The sequence below is a fragment of the Engraulis encrasicolus genome, chromosome 22 (assembly GCF_034702125.1).
Source record: "Engraulis encrasicolus isolate BLACKSEA-1 chromosome 22, IST_EnEncr_1.0, whole genome shotgun sequence".
Taxonomy (NCBI): domain Eukaryota; kingdom Metazoa; phylum Chordata; class Actinopteri; order Clupeiformes; family Engraulidae; genus Engraulis; species Engraulis encrasicolus.
The window spans coordinates 22,005,885-22,030,436 of NC_085878.1; the positions used below are offsets into that span (position 1 = coordinate 22,005,885).

General features: G+C 41.2%; 2 protein-coding genes and 1 long non-coding RNA gene across 3 annotated transcripts; 1 reads left to right on the forward strand and 2 right to left on the reverse strand.

Moving 5' to 3' along the window:
• Positions 1-79: 79 nt before the first annotated feature.
• On the forward strand, positions 80-8,139 carry LOC134439237 (schlafen family member 13-like). Its single transcript, XM_063189135.1, has 5 exons — positions 80-205; positions 2,488-3,554; positions 3,692-3,808; positions 5,221-5,902; positions 6,000-8,139. Exons 1-5 carry the CDS (start codon positions 198-200, stop codon positions 6,784-6,786), a joined length of 2,661 nt encoding a protein of 886 aa, XP_063045205.1. The 5' UTR covers positions 80-197; the 3' UTR covers positions 6,787-8,139.
• Positions 8,140-9,948: 1,809 nt separating this feature from the next.
• LOC134438628 (uncharacterized) lies at positions 9,949-17,757 on the reverse strand (the record flags this gene model as incomplete). The annotated part of the gene is made up of 11 exons (XM_063188240.1): positions 9,949-10,262; positions 10,858-11,173; positions 11,410-11,509; positions 12,380-12,798; positions 13,911-14,077; positions 15,082-15,111; positions 15,264-15,301; positions 16,052-16,207; positions 16,417-16,549; positions 16,909-17,059; positions 17,554-17,757. Coding segments are annotated over 11 exons (1,794 nt in total), but the record flags the coding sequence as incomplete, so codon positions are not given.
• A 468-nt stretch (positions 17,758-18,225) lies between these two features.
• LOC134439369 (uncharacterized) lies at positions 18,226-22,115 on the reverse strand. Its single transcript, XR_010032738.1, has 3 exons — positions 21,950-22,115; positions 19,707-19,903; positions 18,226-18,325 (listed from the first exon to the last, which is right to left on the reverse strand). It is a non-coding gene; the product is annotated as an uncharacterized LOC134439369 (long non-coding RNA).
• Between the last annotated feature and the right edge of the window lie 2,437 nt (positions 22,116-24,552).

Consider the following 24,552-nt stretch of genomic DNA (forward strand, 5'->3'; position numbering starts at 1 on the left):
CCGGGCACTCACATCCGGCAGCCTACTTACATTGGGTTGCTACACGGACCATCCTCCATTACCCTTCCAGATCTAGAAGCTAGGACCTGGGAAACCAGTGATTGATTAGCCTACTTCCTGAAGTCCATCCACCAGAGCCGTGTACCCACAGATTTCTCTGCAAGTGTGTCGTCGTGGTAGGCTACTGCTGCGGATTAATGTCAAGGTGGGTCTTGACTATTTTTGTGTAGCCTACACACAATACAATAGTTTAGTTAAATCTATAGTGCGTGAAATATTACCTAAGATTAGTCCAATGACTTCTCTCGACTAATTAACCAACGGCACCACAAATGGCACAATGTGTCTTTTCAGCCCTAGGCTGCAACGTTGCCTGTTGAGATTTATTTATTTAACTTGCTACGACTTTGCTTGATACAGTAGGCTATGTGGCATGCACTGTAGCCTACATGCTACAGACTGGACGGACGTTCATTGTTAAACATAGGCTAAGGCTATGCTATTAAAAAGTAAGAGGAATGGGTCTGTTAGAGCGCGGCGCGCCATTTTTTGAAAAGGCGGCAGTAGCCTTATTTTGATTCGCTGGGTTCCGGTTTCTGATGTGATCAGTGCAGCCTCCCACCTCTGTGTAGAATCAGGCTAGTAGCCCCATACGACTTCTGTTGCTGTCGACTAACATTCACGAAGCACGCGAGCGAGAACTTAATTGTCACGATGTGGGTGTCATTAAATAGGCCTACAGCGCATTTAAAGTCGGCCACAAATATGAACGAGACGATGAGCTCGCACCACAGAGGTAGAAAATAACACTAGAGGTGACACGGCAATTTGCGTCAGCCTTGGGAAATGGCACATGGAGCTTCCCAACTTCTGTAGTGTAGGCACCTTCACTTCAGTCAAAGCAAGTCAATGGAGAACACGCCCACCCCTGTCAAAAAATTGACTAAAACTGTGTGAATATGAAGTAACACATTAATCAAAGACCAGATTTGAAATGTCAGGCTAAATATCTACTTAAATCATATGAGTCGATAAAATACATTTAAAAATCAAATTATATATTTTATGAACATATTTAGCAACACACTTCAACTATTGTCATTGTATAGGGTGTTGATGGATAGTTTCACATGATTAAGCCATTTTTGACAGAGGTGAGCCTCCTTCTCCATTAATTTTAATTTCTCTGGTCTACCTACAGATAATGGCCGCTACAGATTGCAGTAAAAAGGGGGGTGGGGTCACTTCTAGTGTTATTTTCTACCTCTATGGCTCGCACCAGTTTGCTCTACTAACACACCAGGTGTGAGGAGTGGGGGGACAGGCAGGAGGAGCTGAAGTGGGGACCTGCACAAACTTGTGTAGGGGTGTGACAAGACTCATACACACGTGAGTGAGTTGTTGACCAACCAGTTTATGGACGCGTGACCTCGGAGGCAGCCTGCAGGCGAGCGTTGAAGGGGATAAGCAACTGCAGAGGTTGCAAGATCTGACTGCAGTCGCATTCATCCCGCGATAGTTTGACACCATGTGACATGTCACCTCGTCAACTCAACATCACCGAAATTAGTTGCGATCGACATGTCGTCAACGCATGCATGCGCATTTAGACAGCAATGCACCCTGGATGAAAATGCTGCATGACGGTTCGGAACTTCGAAATTTTGTCGATGTTGCGTCGACGAGGTGACATGTCACATGGTGTCAAACTATCGCGGGATGAATGCGACTGCAGTCAGATCTTGCAACCTCTGCAGTTGCTTGCCTGTCCCCCCACTCACACGTGGTGTGTTAGTAGAGCAAACCGGTGCGAGCTCATCGTCTCGTTCATATTTGTGGCCGACTTTAAACGCGCTGTATTTAATAACACCCATCGTGACAACAAGTTCTCGCTCACGTCCTTCGTCAATGTTGATCGGCAGCAACAGAAGTCGTATGGGGCTATTTTGAAGTTTGACAGGAAATCTAACTGCAATGCAGCATTTTCATCCAGAGTGCATTGCTGTCTATGCGCATGCATGCGTTGATGAGAAATCGAATGCACTTAATGCACAAAACAGCTACATGTATCATTTGGTTTACCACATTGTAACCAGTAATGAATTCTGTTGAGGAATAGCCAAGTGATTGTGTTGATGTATAGGCTAGATGTGTTGAAGCTGGAAAATGAAGAAAGGCCACAGAAGTCTGCTTAAACCAGTGCATGCAAGATGAAAGATTTTACATAAAATTCCTGAATTTCATCATTAGTGATGGATTAATAAGCATTGGCAATAATGTCAGGCCTATGAAGTTCCTTGAAATACAAACATGATACTTAATCTGAGTGTCTGTGTTGGCTAAATTGCCTGTATGGTGCAATCATCAGTTGTGAACACATATGGAAAAATGTACAGATTTCCTTGGGAATGTTTTATTTTTATAATTGTTAAACAGTATTATTCAAATTATGTTGTACTTATCAACATCCTTCTCTGTTTTTCGCAGCATGGCGTCAACCATACTGACAGTGGCGAAATCCCAGGTTTTCCCTGATCTTGAGATCAAGTGCTGTAAAAGTGTAACATTTGGGGAGACAAAGAGGGAGAAAATGGATAAGTCGAAAAAGGAATCCGAAAGGGAATGCATTCTGAATGGAGTTTGTGCTCTTTTGAATTCAGGAGGAGGAGTTATGACTGTTGACGTTGCTAATTTGTCATATAATTACAAAACAGAGGGGAGGGGATTAGATATTGAGAATCATTTGAAAATGTTAGTTGGTTCAGGATTCGAAGATATGGTTGAATTTATACCACAAGGTAACAGAATTCATATCTTTGTTAGGTCATGGCAATCTGGTGATCACAGGCCAAGACTCTGCAGTATTGACACAGCTTTATGGGAAAGAACAGGGTCATTTGTCGAGTGCATTTCTCCCAACATGGTGCCTGCTTTTGTAGAGAAAAAGAAAAGGGCCAAGAGAAACCAGAACATGGATGAGGGGAAACCACCTGTCAAGAGACCAGCATTGGCACTACCAGGAAATGACATGATAAAATTGAAGGCTGATGAATTCTTCACAACAGACTATGTGAATTATGGTGAACGTTTAGAATTTGGGGAGAGTTTGCATGTAGAATTTAAAGAGTTCCGTGGTGGAAAGGTTGAGACGAGGCTGAAGGAAGTCGTGCCCAAATATATATCAGCCTTTGCGAATACAGATGGCGGTTATATGTTTATAGGTGTTTCTGATAAAAATCAAGAGGTTGTTGGGTGTTGTCATGACATTGATGAAGCCATGCTACACAGCATGATTCAAGGATTGTGTGAGAGGCCCAAGGCTGTCCATATGTCAGGATGCAGGAAGAGCACAGACTGGCCCCCAGAGTATAGGCTTATCACAGTGATACCAAGGCAGCGTTCAGAGCCTTATGGGTATGTGGTGGCCATCAAGATCCCACCTTTCTGCTGTGCTGTCTTTGAGAAAGATCCAAACTCCTGGCATGTTGAATGTGGGGTGGTAGTCAGGCTAGAAGCTGCAGCCTGGTTGGAGAAACTACAACTCACAGACCCAGGTAAATGCATTCAGGAGAGTTGCTTTTTTGTTGTTGCTGTGTTTTTTTTACTCATTTCTACAGCATACTGTGATATTACACTTGCAGTGATGTTGGCATGAAGGTAAGTCATATAATTGTATGTCTATGTTTTTCAGATGCCGATTTTTGTGAACGTTTCCAGAATGTTGTGAGTCTGCAAAATTCTCCACCTCTTTGCAAATCTGTGTACAGTATCCAGAAGCTGACACAACTTCAGGAGAAACTTTTTCCAGGTGATTTTATAAAAATAATATGGGTTAGACTTTATTTTAGGGATACATCTATTAGCACTAATAAATACAATGTTAATGCCTGCATACAGGGGCGCCGCTAGGGAGGGAAAGGTGGTACTGATGCGCCCCTCGGCCCGTGGATGGGATAATAAAATATTAATAATATATTCTTGCTTTTTTATTATTATTATATTAAGAAATTTATAATTACAAAGAAATAGTAATTGGAAATAAGCTTATGAAACACACAACTGTCGATTTCCATAACGTTTTCGTCAGTTCTTTATTATTATATTGTCATTTACCCTTCCCCCTGAGCTCTTGCGACATGGTGCGGTCCAATCTGGCGCGAGGCATTGAATCGGACAGCATCCCAAAAATGCTGGCAGCAGGTGTACAGAGCGACTGAGGTCTTAGGCGTGGGCTAACCCATAGAATGTTAGTAATATACAATCTATGTGTTAATCACATGATGGTGAGCTGGTGGTGACAGTGAAGGCAGGTTGGCAAAAAGGAAAGACGGGAGAAAGAGGAGAGGGCCAGAAGAGGCAGGCAACTTGTCACTCAAATTGGTCACACAAGAAAGAATGTATGCTCACTCAATGACATTGCATTTTCTCACGCTATCAAATGGTAAGAATCCTTGGATTAGCCTCCAAGAGAGCACGTTAGCACGTGCTAGGCCTATTTAAAAACTCCACCTTTATTGTCACCGCGCACAAACGGAATTATTAATCCCTAATCCCAAAATTAGAATCTTTCATAGGGCCCAAAATTCCTGGTGGCGCCCCTGCCTGCATAGGTAACTTGTAAGGCATGTACTAAGCAAACGCTAAGGCCGTCCTTACTAAGGTTTAATTGGTAATAAGTACCTTATTGTGCATGAACAAGACATTTGCGAATACATGCCTAACAAATGTTTGATTTTGCTTTGTACATGCCTTACAAGTTACTTATACAGGGACATTGCATGTATTAGTGCTAATAGATGTATCCCTAAAATAAAGTGTTACCAAAACATGTTTATGCCCTTTTTTTTACATTGCACTGCAGTCACTTCGTTTACATATGACCACATATAGGATTATTGTGGGGCATTTGTAAATCACACTGTTAATCGTTTTATTAATTTTACCTCTACTTAATTGTGGGTCATTAACTGCACGTGTTTTGCCACTCTGTTGAAATGCAGAATTTGTACTGTATGTATGTATTGCGAAATGCAATGTGGCAATGAAGGGTCGGCCTATCAGACATTTTTCTCTAAATGCAGGCCCACTATCTTTGAGGAGTGGTAATACGTACAATTGGTGATCAACAGATGATGTCCTTGTTGATTGAGAAGAGGACAGAGTTGATTATGTACTGTATACTTCAGAATTGTACATTGATTGTGGTGTTCTTCATTCTAGTTCCAGAGAATGGCGTCAAGGTGGTGCCAGAGGCCCTGAGAGACAAGTTCACTGGTGTTGACCATCTCACTGAGTCCCTAGAGGGTCCTGGCATATGCATTCTATCCCAGAGCTGGGCAGTTGATCTAAATCTCCCTAAGAATGAAGATGTGGTGTATGAAGCACTGGTGATCTGCATGGGAAGTTATCCCACTCTCTACTGTGTCGTTGAAAGGGCCAGTCCTGAGTTGAGGCAGTATGCAAGAGACACTGCCTTCCATCTCAAGCAGAAGCTGGTCAACCTGGGAGGCTATACAGGCAAACTCTGTGTACTGCCAAAACTTGTTGAGACCCACAGCTTACCAGTGATCGAATGCAACCTGTTATATCCCAACAGCTATAGACTGAACCAAGAAAATGACCTGAAGGCCCTTCTCTGCTCCCTGGGGGTTGTGCTGTTGAGTTTCACCTCACCGTTGAGTGATGAACTTGGCTGTGAGGTTCTTAATCTGCTAACAGAGGAGCAGTTTGGGATTCTCCAGAACTCTGATGAATTAAATCATCTCTTCATTCATGGTGTTCCTGGGTCTGGGAAGACGTTGATTGCTGTGGAACTAATAAAGAGGATCAAGAACTTGCATGGCTGTGACGAAAGAAATATTCTTTATATTTCTGAAAATGTTGGACTGAAAGATTTTGTGAGGTATGTAAACAAACATGTTATAATGCATTTAAATTACAGATACTGTAAATCTGCTGCTTACTAAGTGACATCTGGGACATGTTTAATTTCTTTCCAGGAAGCAAGCTATCTGCCAGTGTACAACAAGGATCAAGTTTATGTCTCCATCAGTGGATCTCTCAGAGGTGCAGCACATCATCGTGGATGAGGCCCAGAACTTCCGCATAGAAGATGGAAACTGGTATCAGAAGGCTAAGGAACTTGTAGGTGACGAGGGCATGTTCTGGGTCTTTCTGGACTACTATCAGAAAAATCACAAATTCCAAGATGGCCTCCCACCCCTTGGCTCACAATCCAAAATGAAATTACACAAAGTTGTTCGGAACTCTGCGAAGGTCATGCATGCAATGCGGCGTAAAATGGATGAGGTAGTGGCCGGTCCTCAGACCTCAGAGACAAAACATCTGGCTGGCATGCACAATAAGATGGAACTGAGCCATTCGTTCCCAGGCACGTTTCATTTCAAAGAAGTGGCACCTAACAAGGTGTTGAAGACTGTGAACCAGATCCTGCGCCTCCTCTCCTCTCAAGGACACTCCCCTGGAGATATCGCTGTGCTTTTCCCAACAAAGAAGCATCTGGATGAAGATGGCTTCAAAATAGAACCTACATTCGCATTTGACAGCGTCGTCAATATGAGTCCGAGAATGATGATCTTGGATACAGTCCGGCGGTTCAGTGGCCTTGAGCGCAACATTGTCATTTTGGTGAATCCCTCTGTCCATTCCTTCCTTGAGGAAAAGGAGGCAAACTTTCTCATTTCTGCTTACTCCAGAGCAAGAATACGCTTGTATCATGTTGAAGGCGTGCCAAGCCGTCGCCCACTTGTGCCTTTAAATAAATGAATGAATGAATAATAATTCCCTTGCTGGCTAATTGTACGTAAGAACATAGACATGGCACAATGTTTTAAGTAAGCAATGAGTATCCAGCTTCAGGTTTAAAAGAAAAGGACAGGTCACACAACTAAACGTTTTCACCCCTTCTTGTGCTTCACTTGCTATTAGAATTTGGTCTGCACCATGAATATATGAACAATTTTTTTGTCATGGCAACAACCCTATCCTCTTAGCCCTGCAAGACGTAGTATAAAATGAAGAGTATAATCTGGCATTGCACAATTTGCAAAGCAGTAGGACCAACCCTTGGTCTTTTTTTTTCTTTTTTTTTACCTCAATGGTGATTAACTAAATCAAACATGTCAAAAAGTCATGTCCAGAGCGAATACAGCAAACTCTTAGTGAAACAGAAATAAGCCTTGCTACACAGATAACATTGTGATTGGATGGAGATGTCTTGGCCCAGCTACAATTTTCCCTTATGGTGTGATGCTAAACCAACCTGCCAGACGGAAAATATGTTGTGCCGCTTGGTGGGTTTGCCTAGTATACTAATGGTGATGTCCACTACACTGGCCCATATCTCAAAGTCTTGAATACCTTTTTTTTTCATTATAGTTTCCTGTGCAACTAAACTGCATGTAAAGAGGCCAGACCTTCAGCATGGGAGGCAGAGAGGACAGTATCTTACCAAGACTAACTCAAGAAAGATTTAAACATGCAAAGACACGGCCAATACAGCAATTAAGAGACCACTAAAGCCTATAAAATCAGTGGGTCCTTTGAAACACACCATGTTAACCAATGGTTAGACACACCAGCACCATTGACAGTAAGCTAACTTGTGCCAAGATTTTGTCATTCATGGACAAGTTAGCATATGAACATATCACGGCACACACTGTTCATTCAATACACTAATAATTAGCCTATCATTGTTACTGCATGTGAATGTCAGTATTTTAAAAAAGGATATTGTCAATGTCTGCTTCAAATGTAAATTTGACCTTAAGCTTTCAGGGTTGCTTCATTAGATATTATTGTCAGTAGCAGTCACCATTTATCATAATGTTTTACTGTAATAATGTTATATTTGTCAATGTTTCTATATTCTACATTTTATGGGGTTTTTTTAAGAACACATGCATTCACATGTCTACCTGTTGTTCCATATTAATGTAAGTGAGGCAACATTTCTTTTCAATAATGTGCTGCTCGGACATTTTGCTCGCGCAATTTTATTTTTTGTTTTATTTTAAATTGCAGTTTAATGTGATTGTTATCCTTTCACATGATGACTGGGCTTTGTATGGTAAACTATAATAATATCTGCAAATTAATAATAAAAAATCAACACACTTTATTGTATCATATTATATGGTGTGACGTAGGGGTGGGCGATATGGCAAAAATGTTGTATCAAGATATTTTAACATGAAATCACGATTTCGATTTTTTATCACGATCTTCCATCCAAAAAATAAAAACAACAAAAAACAACTTTCATATACTTGCAATTTGTAATTTGCAGTCAATAAAATGTTAACACACTGATGAGACTCTCATAAAGTGTACAATTGGAATACAATAATGTAAAGAATAAAGTGAAGACATCAACACAAGTGAGAAAACATCACTCTGATACTGATAATAAACATCCTCATTGCAAGACGATCTATACGATTTCTCCACTTTGGCAGATTCGAGACGATCTTTTACTCAATATCGCGATTCACGATATAATATCGTCATATCGCCCACCCCTAGTGTGACGTCATCGGTCGAATGCTCCATTCATTTCAACGGGGCTCCCCAACGTTCGCACGTCTGTTATTTTTCGATAACGGACGGGTTGGTCTATAACAGACCGCTGTCAATGGCAACAAGACTTTTCACTGCTAAAGCGACTTTTCAACAAGACTCTAATCAGCTGCTGTGATAGACAACACCTGTTGTTCTGGCTACCTAGCTGTTGCCTAGCGGTGTTCCACAACGGCACTGTTTTGTTTTGCGCAGCAACAATCTTAACATTAAATAGGCCTAAAGAAATGTCCCCGCCATGTGTGAATCATTTAAGTATATCCATATAATAAGCGGGTTAACTTTCGGCGAGTCGGTCGCTTTGTGGAATAGCAGCACTTCAGAGAGAACAAAAGATTCTCTCTGTCGTGCTGCTATTCCACGGTAGCGACCTTCTCGCCGAACGTTAACCCTTACATATTCTCTTCTTGCCTGAGTGTAGTGTAGCTAGGCCTATCTTCCATGACCCCTCCCTTTCTATAGGCCTAATTAATAAAGCTTTCATTCTGAATGAAGCTTAGTTCCGCTTTGTAAACGTCATGTAAACACCTCTGGTAACACTTTAGAATAATGGATGCAAAAAAGCATTATAAAGACTTAATAAATAATTAACTATTGATGAACAAAACATTAACAAACGTTTGTAAATTACTAGGAAATGTTAAAAAAGGAAATGCTATGTTAATATTTTATATTTATCAAACATTTACAAGTTGCTTGTAAATGAATAAAATACTCTGTTATAAGGTGTGTACAATCTTGCATATATCATTTGTAGATATTTTATAAAGCATTAATAAAACTTAACTAATAATAAAAACATTTTTTAATGTTTTATTCATCATTAGCATGAGCATACAGCATGAGGAAACTCATGGTGGCATACAACGACAGCATGAGGCTGCTGCTCAGAATTCCTAGGAGGTCAAGTGCCAGCCAAATGTTTGTCAATGCTGGGGTACCTACTTGTGCAGCTGTGCTGCGTAATCTTATGTATAAATTCATGTGCAGGGCATCTGAGTCACAAAATACTCTAGTTGCTGTCCTGGCCAGCCCTAAATGTAGCTCTGTGAGACTCTTCTCAAGCATGTGGAATCACTGGCGAGCATGCTTGTATGTGGGACATTGACTTGAGAATTATGATACATCTGTGTTTTTTTTCCCCTTCTTTTTCTTTGTCAGTTGTTCCTGGTTTTTGTTTGTTTGTTTTTTGTTTGTATTGTTTTTAAATCATGTACTGTGTTGTGATGCTTTGTCTTTTTAATGTGATATGGATCCCCCTGGGTCTGGAATAAAGAATGAATTGAATTAGTTAATTATTTACTGAGTCTTTACTAAGGATCATTATTATAAAGTGTTACCTCCCAAGACAAAAATCGGGTCATCAAAGCTTGTAAATGGTTAATAAAAAGGGGTCCCTAAAGAAAAAGGTTGGGAACAACTGCTCTAGTCAGTCCAGTGTGTAATTTAGTCATTTATTTCCACAAATTGCAAATGAGCTCTTTTTAATGAATATTGATCTGGTCTGGCCAGAGAAGATTTTTCATCCAAATATGTCCATGATGTTTATGACTGGTATAAGACCCGATGGTTCTTGTTTCCTCAGTGCGGAATGCGGAGGCGTAGTGTGTGTATGAGGGCTGTAGTCAGTATCAAAGCCAGGCTGCATCTTCTGTGTGAGGCTGTGGCAGGATTGAAACAGAAACATGAAATGTAAGACTTGTATGTGTATCCATTATAAATACATTTACAATATTTTGTCACCGGCATAGAGATACTCTGTGGAGCAGGGTATGCATACAGGGAAATGGAAATACTGTTTGCCAGCTTATACAATCCATACAGCTCTATTCATTTGTCAATTAAGGACAAAGATAAACAAATGTACTTTTCTGCGTAGTGATCGGTGTTAATGATTATTTATCTATTTTTCTTTTTATTGTTCTTTTTTAATCTATTTGTATCTCTAGCAACCTGGAACACAAATTTCACCTTGGGGATAAATACAGTTTACAGTCTATCTGTCTGTCTGTCTGTCTATCTCTCTACGTATGTGAGGGGAGGGAGAGTGGTTTGATGAAGGATAGGGGATAGAAAGGGTTAGTGGGAGGCAGGTAGGGGATGAATTAAGGGTGAACTGATGAACCTTTATATCAGTGTGCGTGTGTGTGTCCTTGCCCATACACTGAGGGAAAGGGTGAAGAGAATGGGGTGAGAGTGTCCATATACATTGAATAATAGCAACACTGAGCAGTCTGCATCACCAGAGTGACATACCTGAGCTTATGGCAGTGTTATTAGTGGCCTGTGTCGTAAGGGTAGGGGTGGTGGTAGCAGGGGTTGTCGGGGTGGTCGTGGTTGCTGTGGTTGTTGTTGTCGTTGTTGTTGTTACTGTTGTTGCTGTGGCAGCTGTTGCTGCTACTGGCTCTGGAGACTCCAGGAGGGAGATAGGTCCAGAGCGCACCGTGTAGTTACTGGATAGGAAGTTGGGCACCAACAGGTTTGCGTTTGGATTGGGCGGATCACAAGGCCCCGGACACTTCTCAGAGGCCTGCGTGGTCACACACAGGCTTACTGAACACTCCACATACATCTGTGGGGAGATATCAGAAAGTCAATCATATAGGTTTCTGGCTTTGGAGAAGTCAAAACATAAACAAGTGTTATTATTCAGTACAAATGCACTTAATTAACTACAATTAGTAACAGTATAGACCCACCAGTTCTAGGCCTAGGTATGTAATATAATTAATATACACTGGTTGCTCATTATGAATCAAAATGATCACAATTGCTCCTGTGTTGCATTTAAGAGCTTGACTGACTGACCATGTTGTCGTCTGAAGGGAGTTTAGATAAGTCCATCCGGTACACCTTAATTAGGGGCGTTTCCACAATCATGTTCAGGCCTCTGCTGTTACGTGAACACCTGAAAATGCACATTTGTGTTAAAGGAGGGCAGGTGTAGATAGCCTAGAAGTTACTTATATGTTCTATTGAGTTACTCACAAATGAATTATGTAAGGTATATCTCATTGTCGCTACCTTCATGTGAGAAGGAAACGGGAAGTTCAATCTCAGTAGTTGTAGAATTAAAGGTGTACGTGAGACATTTATAGCAAGTTATCAAACAATAGTGATTCCACCCACAAACAATGGCACATCATTTGCAATCAATTGGTAGGAAGTCAAGAGCAGTCATGGGTAAGTGGTTAGGTCGTCAGTTGGTCAGTTGGCAATTGGTTGGCTGTTTGACTCCCGACCCGCCAGGCTGGTGGGGGAAGTAATTAACCAGTGCTCTTCCCCATTCTCTGAGGTACCCTGAGCAGGGCCGCTGACAGCTTTGGCCAGGTCCAGGACAAAGTAATCTGAAAGGGCCCCCCAGCCCAATACATACAACATAGTGACGACCCAATTCTGAGCCCCCTATATTCCTGGGCCCGGGCCAACTGTCCCCCCTGTCGGATTCCCTGACCCTGAGCAATGGTACCATCCCGCAGCATTGCTCCCTTTCCGGCGCCCTTGGGGGCTGCCCCCTTGCACAGTTGAGGCATAAATGAAATTTCATTGTGTGCAGTGTGCAGTCTATGCTGTGTCACAATAACAATGGGAGTTGAAGTTTCCCAGTTGTACTTTCGCTTTCACTTAATTTCCCCTGTCTTGCCTGTAGAGGGCGCCCAATGATTTAGAATGGGACATCACTGCTGCAGTACCACTTCTGGCCACCAGGCCACAGTCCTACATGTCAGTCCCCAACCTTTCAATCACCAGACTGACTTTCACAAAGACACAAACTCACCCACTGTCGATGAGAGGAGAGGCATTAGAGAAATCCTCTTTCTCCGACTCCATGCATTTCCCCACCATCAGCTGGGCACGTGCCGCCGAGCTGTTGGAGAACACGTACATGTCCAGTGTCTCCATGCGACCGGCCCTCGTCATCCCCCTGAACTGTCTGAGGCTCCGCCTGAACTTTGCGCTGCGGGTCATGTTGCCCAGGGGGCCTTCGCCCGGCCGATAGAACTCCACCCAGAAGTCGAAGGTCCCGAACACCGTCTCCTCCTTGGGCATGGCAATCTTGTAGCGCGGTCCCGTAGCCTGCTGTGGCTGGATGCGGCAAGCCAGAGGAAGGACCAGCCTGGCCTGTCGGGTGATGAGGGAGGAGATGCCACTGGTGCTCTGCAGTGTGTTTGTGTACACCAAATCTGAGCCGGCATGCTAAAGTGGGGTAAAAAAAGAGAAAATCTGAACTTGTAAGTAGACAATAAACAATAATATGAATGTATGTTATATGTGAATGGGTACATGGTTTATGAATAGTTGTGATTATATCCATAGCCTATATAAGTATTTACTTTATTCATTCATTTATTCAATAGAATTTATTTTCCCCACAGCACAACAGCCACGTCTGCATGTGTGTTTGTGTTTGTGTATTAGGCCTATTTGTGGTTTTGAATGTTGTCAACCACCAGTACAGGCAGTGCGGTATCATGCTTTCCTTAGGGAGAACTGGAGGCAGACTAAACCCCTTAACCCCTCCACCAAACTATTAGCTTACTCCAGAGACAAACCACCAAATATTTAAATGCAAAAGCAGTGCCTCCCTTAAATTCCAAACTCCTTAACTCCTTGCGCCACCTCCTTAAGCCCCCCGCTCCCCTCCCCCTTATACCTGGAGCACTTTTAGCTCAATCCCCTTTGTAACCAAGGATATCCTGCTCAGTACAGGCACAATCATGGCTGGACTGGCCATACGGCATACAGGGCATTTGCCCGGTGTACTGTTGAGGATTATGGCCTGGCCCTCCCCTCAATGGTGTCAGTCCTCATGCCGATACAGTAGGCCCCTTTGAGATGGTTAGATATTAATAAAGCATTTTGCTTGTTAGGGTCAACATAGCTCATATTCAGAGTTGTATAAAGTAGAAGTACTCTTTCTAACGTAATTACAACACTATAGTGGTATGTTTTAACATGGTTTCAACTTTGTTATCTTCATACCACAAGTGTTTAGACTTTATACAACTCTGCTCATATTAGATGACAAAAATTCTGTGTAAAAGTTTCAGTTAAAGGCTTTGCTGTCTTTCTCCATGCCAGATGGACTGGCCTTGGCTAAAAGGCCAGCCTGATTTTTCATCCCAGACCCAGCCTTAGGAAAGGCAGACATGCTACCAAGAGAGCTAAAAGCAGGATGGCTCTGAGCTTAATCAGTTGCGTATATAAATCTCTGGGGTCGAGAGGGTGGTTTACTAATATCTCACGACGAGGTCTTCTAGCTGGAGTCCATTACATAAGCACCTACGGTACATATTGAAATCATTTACCACTGTCTTGGTGCCACAGCCCAGCAGCGAGAAGACTGCAGTCACGTGAGTGGTGTTGTGCAGCACAGGGCAAGCGGGATCATTGAGTTTGAGATCGTCCAATGGCAGGTCGGGCATGGAGGAGATGGGAAGCACCAGCGACATGGTGGTGTTGTTACAGTTCAGCACTGTGATGGGAGAGATGTCAACAATACGGCATTAACAAATGAGCTGCCTTTTCTGATAGGATGAAGCACTTCAGCTAAGCAACATTTAAAGCGCAAATGTCCGTGTGAACAGGTGGCAAAACTTGTTATGATGCCTTCATAAAGCTTATTTGTGGTTGAAATTTGTATGCATAATTATTTATAGTGCATGGCAGGTTAAGCTGTATAACCAAGAATGGACTGCCTCTGTTTTAGTTAAAATTTTGACACATCATTGCAGAGCTGTAGGAGTACATGATTGATTAGGTATAGTTGACACTTTATATACAGTATGTACTGCGAATACTGTACACCACAGGTCATCTTCTCACTCAGGCATCTGCTATCTATTTTCACTCTATTTGGATACCTTGATATAGATAGACTATGGGTATGGACCATGATGTAAATAAAGAATTGAGAATTGAATTAATTGACATGAATTATTCTGTTCTGTGAATAAAACGTCATATCAAAATATTTCCATTAACATAGAGTGTGGTGTCCCTCAGGGCCAGATTAACACACAAGTTAACATGGCTGCAGCCCACCAGCAGGGGGCCCCTGATTGGCCAAAAGTGAAAAATTTGGGGAATTGTGACCGGGTACAGTGTCGTGCTGAGTACAGTTGGTAGACATGTAATCCTTAATTCGTTGCTCATTATGACACTATGCACATTTGTCGTGAAATTTGTCTTCCGAGGGGGCCCACTCAACATGTCGCCTAGGGGCCCAAGGCCATCTAATAACGTCCCAGGTGTCCCTAAAACACCTCAAAAAATGTGCTCCATGGCTGTGACACTTTTGCCCTCAACAGTTGAACCAAACAAGCATGGGTAGTACAACATTTGACAAAGTTTTTCAGCAGAATATAACAAGACATTATATAATATAATATGTGTGTTATTATAGAAAACACATTTTGTCTGTACACTGTGATGTGCAGCAATGTCAGAGATGACAGCTGTCTCTCTGGGTTATTTTACCTGTTCCAGCAGGCAGGACATGCATTGGCTCTATAGGAGACATGAGGAGGGAATGAGAAGAGACATTTACAACCAAGCAATATACTGTATGCACAATGCCTGTCAACATTTCAAATTCCATTTGACAAGACCAATAAAGTGCACGATGCAAAAGAAAGTGTGCTATGTCAGCAGTGTCTTACTTTGGTTGAGCCAAACACACCGTATCTCGGACTGCAAGCTGTGGAGATGATGGGGAACAGTGAGGGTTTTTTTTCTTGTCAGAGATGAGGCCTACTGTAAATGAAAATCTCTGAACTGAACTGAACTGAAAACATGAAAAACCTGTGAATTGTTCAGGAGAAATCCATAACATACTATCCTATTATATTATATTTATTTACATACTCTCGCCTCCAAAAGAGTTGTCGCCTATCCATCTGTTTGGAATAACAGCTAATAACCTGACTTTCAATTAATCACTTGGCTTCAGAAGTCACTCATATGAAAGCTTTCCATGATTACAATGACCCTAAACATACACCTAAGGCCAAAGTTGATTTTCTGGAGAGGTGAGAGTGATTCAGTGATTAAGTATGACACCCAATCTGCGTATTTGAAGTGTTTTGAAGTGACTTATCTGCTCATTTTCACATTATGTTCGATAGGCGACAAAACTTTTGTCTTGTGAAAATCTGCCCTGTCTGTGTTCAATAAAGGGTCAATCTTTCTTTGGTGCATGAAATTTATTTTTGTACATACATTTTCATTCGGGAGGGTTGTAGCTTTCATATGAGTGACTTCTGAAGCCAAGTGATTAATTGAAAGTCAGGTTATTAGCTGTTATTCCAAACAGATGGATAGACGACAACTCTTTTGGAGGCGAGTGTATTTATTGATTTCATTACCAAGCCATTTCAAGACATTACAGTAGTCTTAGTTGAAATATGAAAAATACTCTGTTTTTGTTAAATCGTCTGTAGGGATTCACCTGTTGGTATTCATTGTGAAACAGATGGACAGCAACCGACTAAGCTGATTGGTGTCCCTCACCCACGACAGAGCAACTGATTTCTTCGACTCCTCTTCGTCTTTAAGTTGTGATACATACAGGCCTGGAGGACCAGCCACCGCCATTTCTAACACACTGTGATGGCAGAGGAAGGACAAAAGGCAGGACAATAATTAGAGAGATCTCACTACTACGTATATCTTCAACTTTTAATTGCATTGGAAAGGAAACATAACCCAGCCTTGCCATCCGGAAATTTCCGCCCCATTGAAATTAGTACAAGGGCAGGGCATGGTTAGACCAGACTATTGTTATTAGTATATAGCACAATAGTGTCTCCTTACGTTTCTGTCTCCGAGTAAGTGGTTATATTGAATTTGACCTCTTCATACGGCAGGATAGGAAGCAGTGTGTTGTCCACTGGGGTTTTATCAACAAATACAGGTAGTGCTGGGCAGTCAGACACTCCAGCCTCCACTAGAACACCAAAAGAGAGGCATGTAACAACAGCAGGATTACATTTCTGTATATTTTATTCCTTTATCAGTAGCGATATATAGTTGAGGACTGCTAGAGAAGAATAACCTAAAATACCTTAGATAAGCTGTAGTAACTGTAATTGTATTTTTTTTACATTAATTTATTATGAATCACTCACTATACAATGACGTGAAATCCTTGTTTCTTTGTAACTAGGAGTGTAACATATTGTGTATTTTTTTATAACATATATTAATCTATATATAGTATCATACATTAAACAACATGTCATAATTTAGAATAAAGATATTCAGTAAACCCAGGTAAATTGAGCATATACACACAGAAGAGCTCACCTGTAATAGATAGGTAGACTGGACTTGAACTCAATGCTTGCTGCAGGTCCATTTGGATATCTGGTATGGGGAGTGGGAAGTCCTCCACCATCAGCTTCACATGGTACTGCCCCCCAGGTGCCCCCCCTCTGTACCTCAGAGTGCAAGACTCCTGTCCACAAGACAAACCAGGCAGCCGGTGAAAAATGAGTCAGAACATTATACTACTCAGGTAGGGGCCTTTGTATTATAATGACTGTATTGCTGCATAGAATTATGACAATGGCAATCTGAGCTGCAATGGACCATTTAACTCAGCAATGTAAACTGTTATTAATGCATTGTTTCATTCAACAAGCATGAAAAGCTCTATCTATCTATCTATCTATCTATCTATCTATCTATCTATCTATCTATCTATCTATCTATCTATCTATCTATCTATCTATCTATCTATCTATCTATCTATCTATCTATCTATCTATCTATCTATCTATCCTGCATATATGTATACCATACATGTAGGCTATATATTGTTTGCATACAGTACTTTAAAGTTAAAGCATCATAAAAAATATTAATTCAGGAGGTTGCTTTAGTTTTTTGTGTGACTTGTTTGTGGTAATTTGCAACACTGCCTTACAGTGCAGTACATTGCAGCCTCACCTCGTCCAGTTGAAGGAAGTCATGCTGTGGGCAGTTTCCATGGCACTCCCCAGCTGTCTCCTGTGCATATCGGCATCTTACTCGATCCCCGTCAAGGTCACACGTGCTGAGGCGGATGTCACGGGGGCAGCCTGCGCTCACCCTGAAATGGGAGCACACAAAGCAACAGGCTTGTTCATCTGTTATGACCTGGTCCTTGATATAAATGTGTTGTTACAAGAATGTAAATGACCAAGTCGTAATCTATTACTAATGGTTCTATATAATGCTTCAAAAGTGTAGTGCTATAGTGGTTAAGTGTTTTCAATGACTATTACAGCGTTCCCCATCGTGGAATGGTGCACATGTTGAGGGTACATACTGTAGCTACTCTCAAGAGGACATGGCACATAGTAAAATTATCAGTGTAAATAGTGTAAATGATCAGTGTTGAAGAGTTGAAATCAACTCTGTTCAGATAACACTGTTCATTTTGCGTTCGTTTTCAGAGTTAATTCTACTCAATATTGTGCAAACATAAGCTATAGAGTTGAAATTACACTGGCCATCTGCAGAATTTTACTGACTTTGGCTCCTTGTTGGATTAATCTGACTCTTCACAGTGTTGTTATATATATATACTCTATCTGGATTTCTATAGGCTTACTCTGAGCAGTCCAACACTTACCTGATAGGAGGAATCAACGCTGAGAATGGAGGGCGGTTCACCCTTAGTTTGTCCTTGCGGATGGACAGGTCAGCTCGCGTGGAGAGAACAACGGCAGCAGAGGTTCTACATAACAGGGGAGATATTCATATGTTTTTAAATGGATTCATTATTTATTACTTTAATATGAATAAAAACAAAAAATCATTATTATGAACCAGAGTTTTGCAAGTCACAAATTGGCCTAAGTCTCAAGTCTATCCAATCAAGTCTGAGTCATGTCACAAGTTAAGACACATTTGACCAAGTCCAAGTTGTACTCAATCCAAGTCATTCTAAACCACTCATTCTGTATTATAAACCAAAATAGTATCAGTTAGGGGCAAATAATTAAATTTTCATTCCTTTCACGTCAACAAAAAAACTGAATATATACTGCATTTTTTACCTTACATGTCAAGTCATTGCAACCTAAAACTGTCAAGTCCAAGTCAAGTCACAAGTAATTCCTAATTGCCAAGTCAAGTCTCAAGTTGACTCAAGCCTGATTCTAGTCCAAGTCACAAGTCGCAGGTCCACATCTCTTTTATGAAGTAATATCTATCGTTATTACTTCTTGTGACATGCAGGGTGGGCCAAAGACATAGACACAATATCAAAGGTGTATACTGTACCTTGGCATCTAAAAATGATAGGGAGTTATCCTAAAGAGATTATATCACTCCAGTGCTAAAGGTACACTGTGCAGGAAGTGGTCAAAAAAGGTACTGCAACTATGCTGCTCATTGAAACTGTTGCCTATTGCCAAATTTGATCTTTTCATGAAAGTTTACTAAGTAAACTAATGTTTTCTATGGCCCAAGTACAGTCATTTTTGCATCTAAAAATGGCTATTTCTGGAAATTCAAAATGGCGGACCATGGAGAAGATCCCCCTTTTCATCTATGAAAAGTGCATTTTTTCCAGTCCTAATGAATACTTAGAATTTTATGGTGGAGGTAAGTACTCATGAAAAAGGTAACATTAGTGAATGGGTAGCATGAATTCTGGAAATAAAAACATAAAAATCTCATGCAGTGTACCTTTACGTCATTACACTGGCTGCCAACACAATATACGTATCCGTAGGCCTACATATACTGTACATGTATACACTACACTGGCTGTAGTATATTGCAGATATGCAAGAGCAATATCATCCTAAAAGATGTTTGGGTCTTCAGCTATCTACTCTGTACTTCCTAATTTCTATAATATTTCTTATCTCTTCTCTTTGTTTCCTAGTCTCAAGGCCACTGAATGGCAGTTATGTATAATAATGTGCTGTACAAATCCTATTGCTACTGCTACAGTACTGTATGAAAAACAATATCCGTGAATCTGTTTGCTGATCTCTACCCTTTGTAGCATTTAAATTGTGTCTCTGCGTTGGCTACCATGTGGCAACTGTTATTTCTCTTAATATAAATGTGGGTTCAAGTCTCAAAAATGTCAGAAGGTCACCCACCCTAGGTGGACGTCAGAGGAATGTTCCCGGGGAATGACTTGCTGCCACTGGCGTACACACCAGCCAGGAGGAGGATGCTGCCCTTGCAGGGGAGAGGGTAAGGTGTGTGCAATGCAGCTTGAGTCCCCCTCATGACACACGCTGTGCAAGAGAGAGGGGCATGGGAGTGGGGTGATGACACCATAGTGGGCCCTCACCTTGACGGACAGACAATAAAGAAAAGGACACTCAGCCAGCAGTTGGTGTTGATGCTTCAGTTCATTTCTCTTTCATGATTATTATATAACACCACCATGTTGTTACATTGCACTGTAATGGCATTACTGTTACACATCATTGTGTAAACCATCTGACAATTTACGAGTACCACAAATTGTGCAGTAATACCTTGAGACCCTTCCCTTGACACACACACACACACACACACACACACACACACACACACACTAGAGCGTGGCTCGGGCCGGTTTTTTCTGTCCGAGCCCGGCCCTCAGCCGACAGAAAAGTGATCAACCCCGACCCGAGCCCGAGACTAATTAAAATGTTTGTGTCCGAACCCGTCCGAAGCCCGAGACCACTGTAATAACAACAGAACCTGTGCGCAAGCAATATTTTCTATGTGGCCTCCTTCATACTCAAAATAGCACGTGATAAATAGCCAGGATAGGCAACTAGGATGAGGCAATTTGCTGTGGCCTAATTTAGTAACGCACGCATAGTAAGTATAAACACACGCATACATGTGACAGCGCACCTTATGTTTCTTTCGGTTAGACCAGAGATGTTGGGTGCTGTGATCAAATGCTTGGGAGGGGCGTGAGAGGATAAGAAAGGCGAAAACTAACGAATACGGTTTGGATGCAGTCAGCGCGGCTATGGACGCATTTGTTACGTTACTGTTAGTGCAAATAAATCCCCGCGAGCCGGTGAAGACGCCGCTCCTTGTCGTTAAGAAGGATGGGCTATAAGTTCACCCCGAAGAACAGTAGCCTGTTTGGCCCTCCAAGAGAATGTCATTTCCCCTGATGTCCATGCGGTCAATATAAAATCAGGAAAGGTTGCACGCGCATAGTTACAACTGTAGGCTACAGTAAAAGTGACAAGAATTAAGAACCTACGTGAAGGACATGAAATGTCACAGCGGACAAAGTAGTAACAGGAAACCTCTTCGACCTTACCTTAGGCAACTCCACGTAGCGTGTGCGTCTTCTTTAATCCATATTATGCTCCTTGCTACCCCTTGCTGGAAATGTAATCCTTGGCGAGCAATGCAGTGACAAACTTCGTCATTTTATGTTCAACATTTAAGACAGCACCGAAGGCATGCTAAAACATGGCCTACACTAGGCCTACAACAAAAGACCACGCGTTCACTGACAACTGTATTTGGCGCTTATTAAGAAAGCAAGTTGACTCGGCATTCCGGCTCGGCTGACTGGGAGTGAGCGTCCATGTTGCCACTGGTAACTGGCGCGTGCATACAGCCAATAATAATCACTCGCACGAGTAGCCTACCAACATTTTCATTTATGCATATTCAATTACTTATTTTTTAATCACAAAACTGCCGTTTGCATGAACTGAAACGTTTCCTCTGATTGCTTACAATTTTCACAATGTCTGTTTGGTTCAAGCCCGAGCCCGACCCGAGTCCGACAGATATTCTATTTTTTTTGTCCGAGTCCGGCCCGGCCCGTCGGGTTCCGACCCGGCCCGTCGGGCTTCGGTCGGGTTGCCATGCTCTGACACACACACGCACACACACACACACACACACACACACACACACACACACACACACACACAATAATAATAATCTATGAATATACAGTAATAATAAATAATCTGCAAAGCATAATTTTATGTTATTCATGAAGTCCTTTTCCTGGATCAGAGGTTTTTTACGGTATGCAGGTACAGTGTGTACCATGAGCCCTATTATACAAGTTCATTGCTCAATCACAGTCACAGTTACAGTCAAGATGGATGGCCCCAACCAAAACCCAGCTGGACATACCAATGGCTGCATACCAACTATGTTAATCAGTCTAATATACAGTATGACATAACATTACATACTCATCAAACTCATCAAAATATATCAAACAGTTGATCACACACACTGGAAAATACAAAACCCAAAGCAATGTGTTAAAATAAGAACTCGAGAATGAGAAGAAAAATGCACTGTGCTTCAGTGCGAAAGAATCACGAGGGATTAGGATCTCAGAGGGGAAGCATACCTTTATGTCACTATCTTCCAAAGGTTCGATATTTATCACGGCCACAGTGGCTTCACAGATGGGCATCATTGATAGGAGGATGAGGATCAAAGCCTTCATCCGCCATGGCCCAGTCTGCCACATCAGGCAGGCAAGCAGCCCCCGTCTATGACAGGTCTTCAGTTTATACTCTACGGTGGAAAAATCAGAGAAGAAATCTCTTTAAAAAAAATGAATTGTCCACATAATGTTTGTACATCATACATGATGTAAAATAACATGTTACAGCTGTTTAAATTGCATGTCCTAAGTTGTAGAATATTTTAGACAATTGATTTGAAAATGGTGGATGGCATAACATTAAAAACAACACTGTGCGTTGCGAGTTATCAGAAAGGAAGGTTCCAAGATACACATCAATGTCTTATTATGCAAAAGCACTAAAATGTCATGAGTTACAATATCTGCAACTGTGGGATCTAAGGGAAAGGCTCATGGTGATGTTTACTTGATACTTGATCTTCATTCTTTTCAAGACGTGCAATTCTGTATCACAGATCTTATCATGGACGCATTGCACTGGGCTGGCCAGACTAGGCCTACTGTGAGATTGAGAGATAGCTGATACTTCACCCTCAACACAGAGCCCTACAGCGATTCGTGGCCAAGTGACGATATAGCGTGCGATACAGTTGCAACACACAGCCTTGCTGTCTGTCTTCACCACTTGCCAGTTTCAGATCCTCTTATCTCAGCTGCAAGTCACCTTTCCATTTATCAATACATTCATCTGACAGCTTGAATGGCACTGTGTAATAAACAGGATAACTGATCCAATAATAATAAAAAAATCAAAATAAAAGTAAAATATCCAAATATATTAAATACGTGTGAACATTTAACAGTGTAAAGTATCATTTCAGATTGAAGGACAGGTGGCAAACATGAGGTAGGTAAAACGTTGCACCCCTAAGGTCAACAAAGGGTCAGTGTCAATTGATTTTTTTGCTTAGAATATACAGCATCTTTGGCATTTTTCTGATGTTATGGGATCTGTTTGTTTGTGTCTCTTTGCCCTCTCAAACATAGAACCTCACAAATCCACAACTTTTATTCAAGTAAAGGTAGACTTTTTTTCTCATTTTATTTCTTGGAGCTCCAAGAAATAAAAGACTAAAAAAAGAACAGTAAGCACTGTATGGGTTAGGTTTTCTGAACTTTCATCTTTCACCAAGTTTTCCTGTCTCACACCTGCACCTGTGTTGCTTTAAAACTGAAACTGAAAATGTGATACAGGCTATTTATGTTAAAACTGATAAAAGAACAGAATTTGACACACAAGAGATCAATCAAAATACTGAAGCCTTCTTTGTATCCTGAAGGATGTAGGCCTACTTAATGATCAACAAGCTCTACTAACACTATCACCATAAGTGGCTATTGATCAAGTTCACTAGTCCTACTTAATTCACAATTCCATTAATCTCTCCCAAAAACTTTCAAATTGAAATACATGTATCTTAAATCACAAGTCTTACAAATACTGGTAATTCACAATGCCACAGTTAAAAACTAAATGAAACAAACAAAACATATCAACTTCCAACATTCCTGGTTCCTCACTTTCCTTAACATTAAACTGCAGTCCAATAAAATTCATGTCTCACCTGATAAGATTTTAAGAGAATATGAATCCCTTCCTTTCAATGCTCTCGTCAAAATGGGGAAACACACTCTGACAACAGGGGTTAATATTCACAAAACTCACAGGTATGTGTTAACGAAAGAAGAAGGCAAACTGGTTTCACCAACACTAATAAATGAGCCGACATCACACACCTCGTGGGTTGGTTGGAGAGCACAGCCCTATGAGTTACTGCTACGTCAAGCCAGTCTTCCAGCTACTGTACTGTATGATACCTAAACAAGGTCTAGATCAGGGGTGTCAAACATAAAGCCCGGGGGCCGGATGTAGCCCGTCAAGTGGTTCAATACAGCCTCTGGTAGAGAAAAAAGGTGTCTGAGATTTCAGGACTGAGCTGTAGGTGTCTGAGATTTTGCCTTTTTTTGCTCGCCATTTACAGTCAATGTTTCTTATAAGGGCTGTCAAGCGATTTTTTTAAAAATCACGGTTAATCTCAGAAATTCCATAGGTAACCGTGATTAATACCAACTTTAATTCCATGTTTATTTTTTATTATTATTTTGCATTTCAAGACCCACTTATGCAGGATCTTGTGTAGCACAATGAACATGTTCTAAGTACAATTTATACAATTTATGGAATGTTTATATGCATCAGAAGTTGAGATACTTAGGCTGACAGTACCTTTTCCCAAACATTTATTTGTTTAACAGGTATTTTTGTAGGTGTTTTAGGTATGAATGGGTTAAAGCCCATAATTCAAAGTATTTCTGACCAGATGAACTCAACAAATTGCAGTTTGATCATTTATTCCCATTCATCATTCATTTTAAACACTTGAACAGTTTAATATTTACTGGACATTCAAGTTCTCTTGATTTGAAGCACTTTGGCCTTCTAAGCCTATCAAAGCCATAGGAGTAAATTCCCTTTTGGCTCCTTCTGATATGTCTGATATGTTTTTTTGGTACAGTTATAC

Bases quoted from the DNA above. Each gene is read 5' to 3' on its own strand.
- LOC134439237 (XM_063189135.1), top strand. The intron at 3,555-3,691 runs GTAAATGCATTC...TATGTTTTTCAG, and splicing joins ACTACAACTCACAGACCCAG to ATGCCGATTTTTGTGAACGT. The intron at 5,903-5,999 runs GTATGTAAACAA...ATTTCTTTCCAG, and splicing joins GGACTGAAAGATTTTGTGAG to GAAGCAAGCTATCTGCCAGT.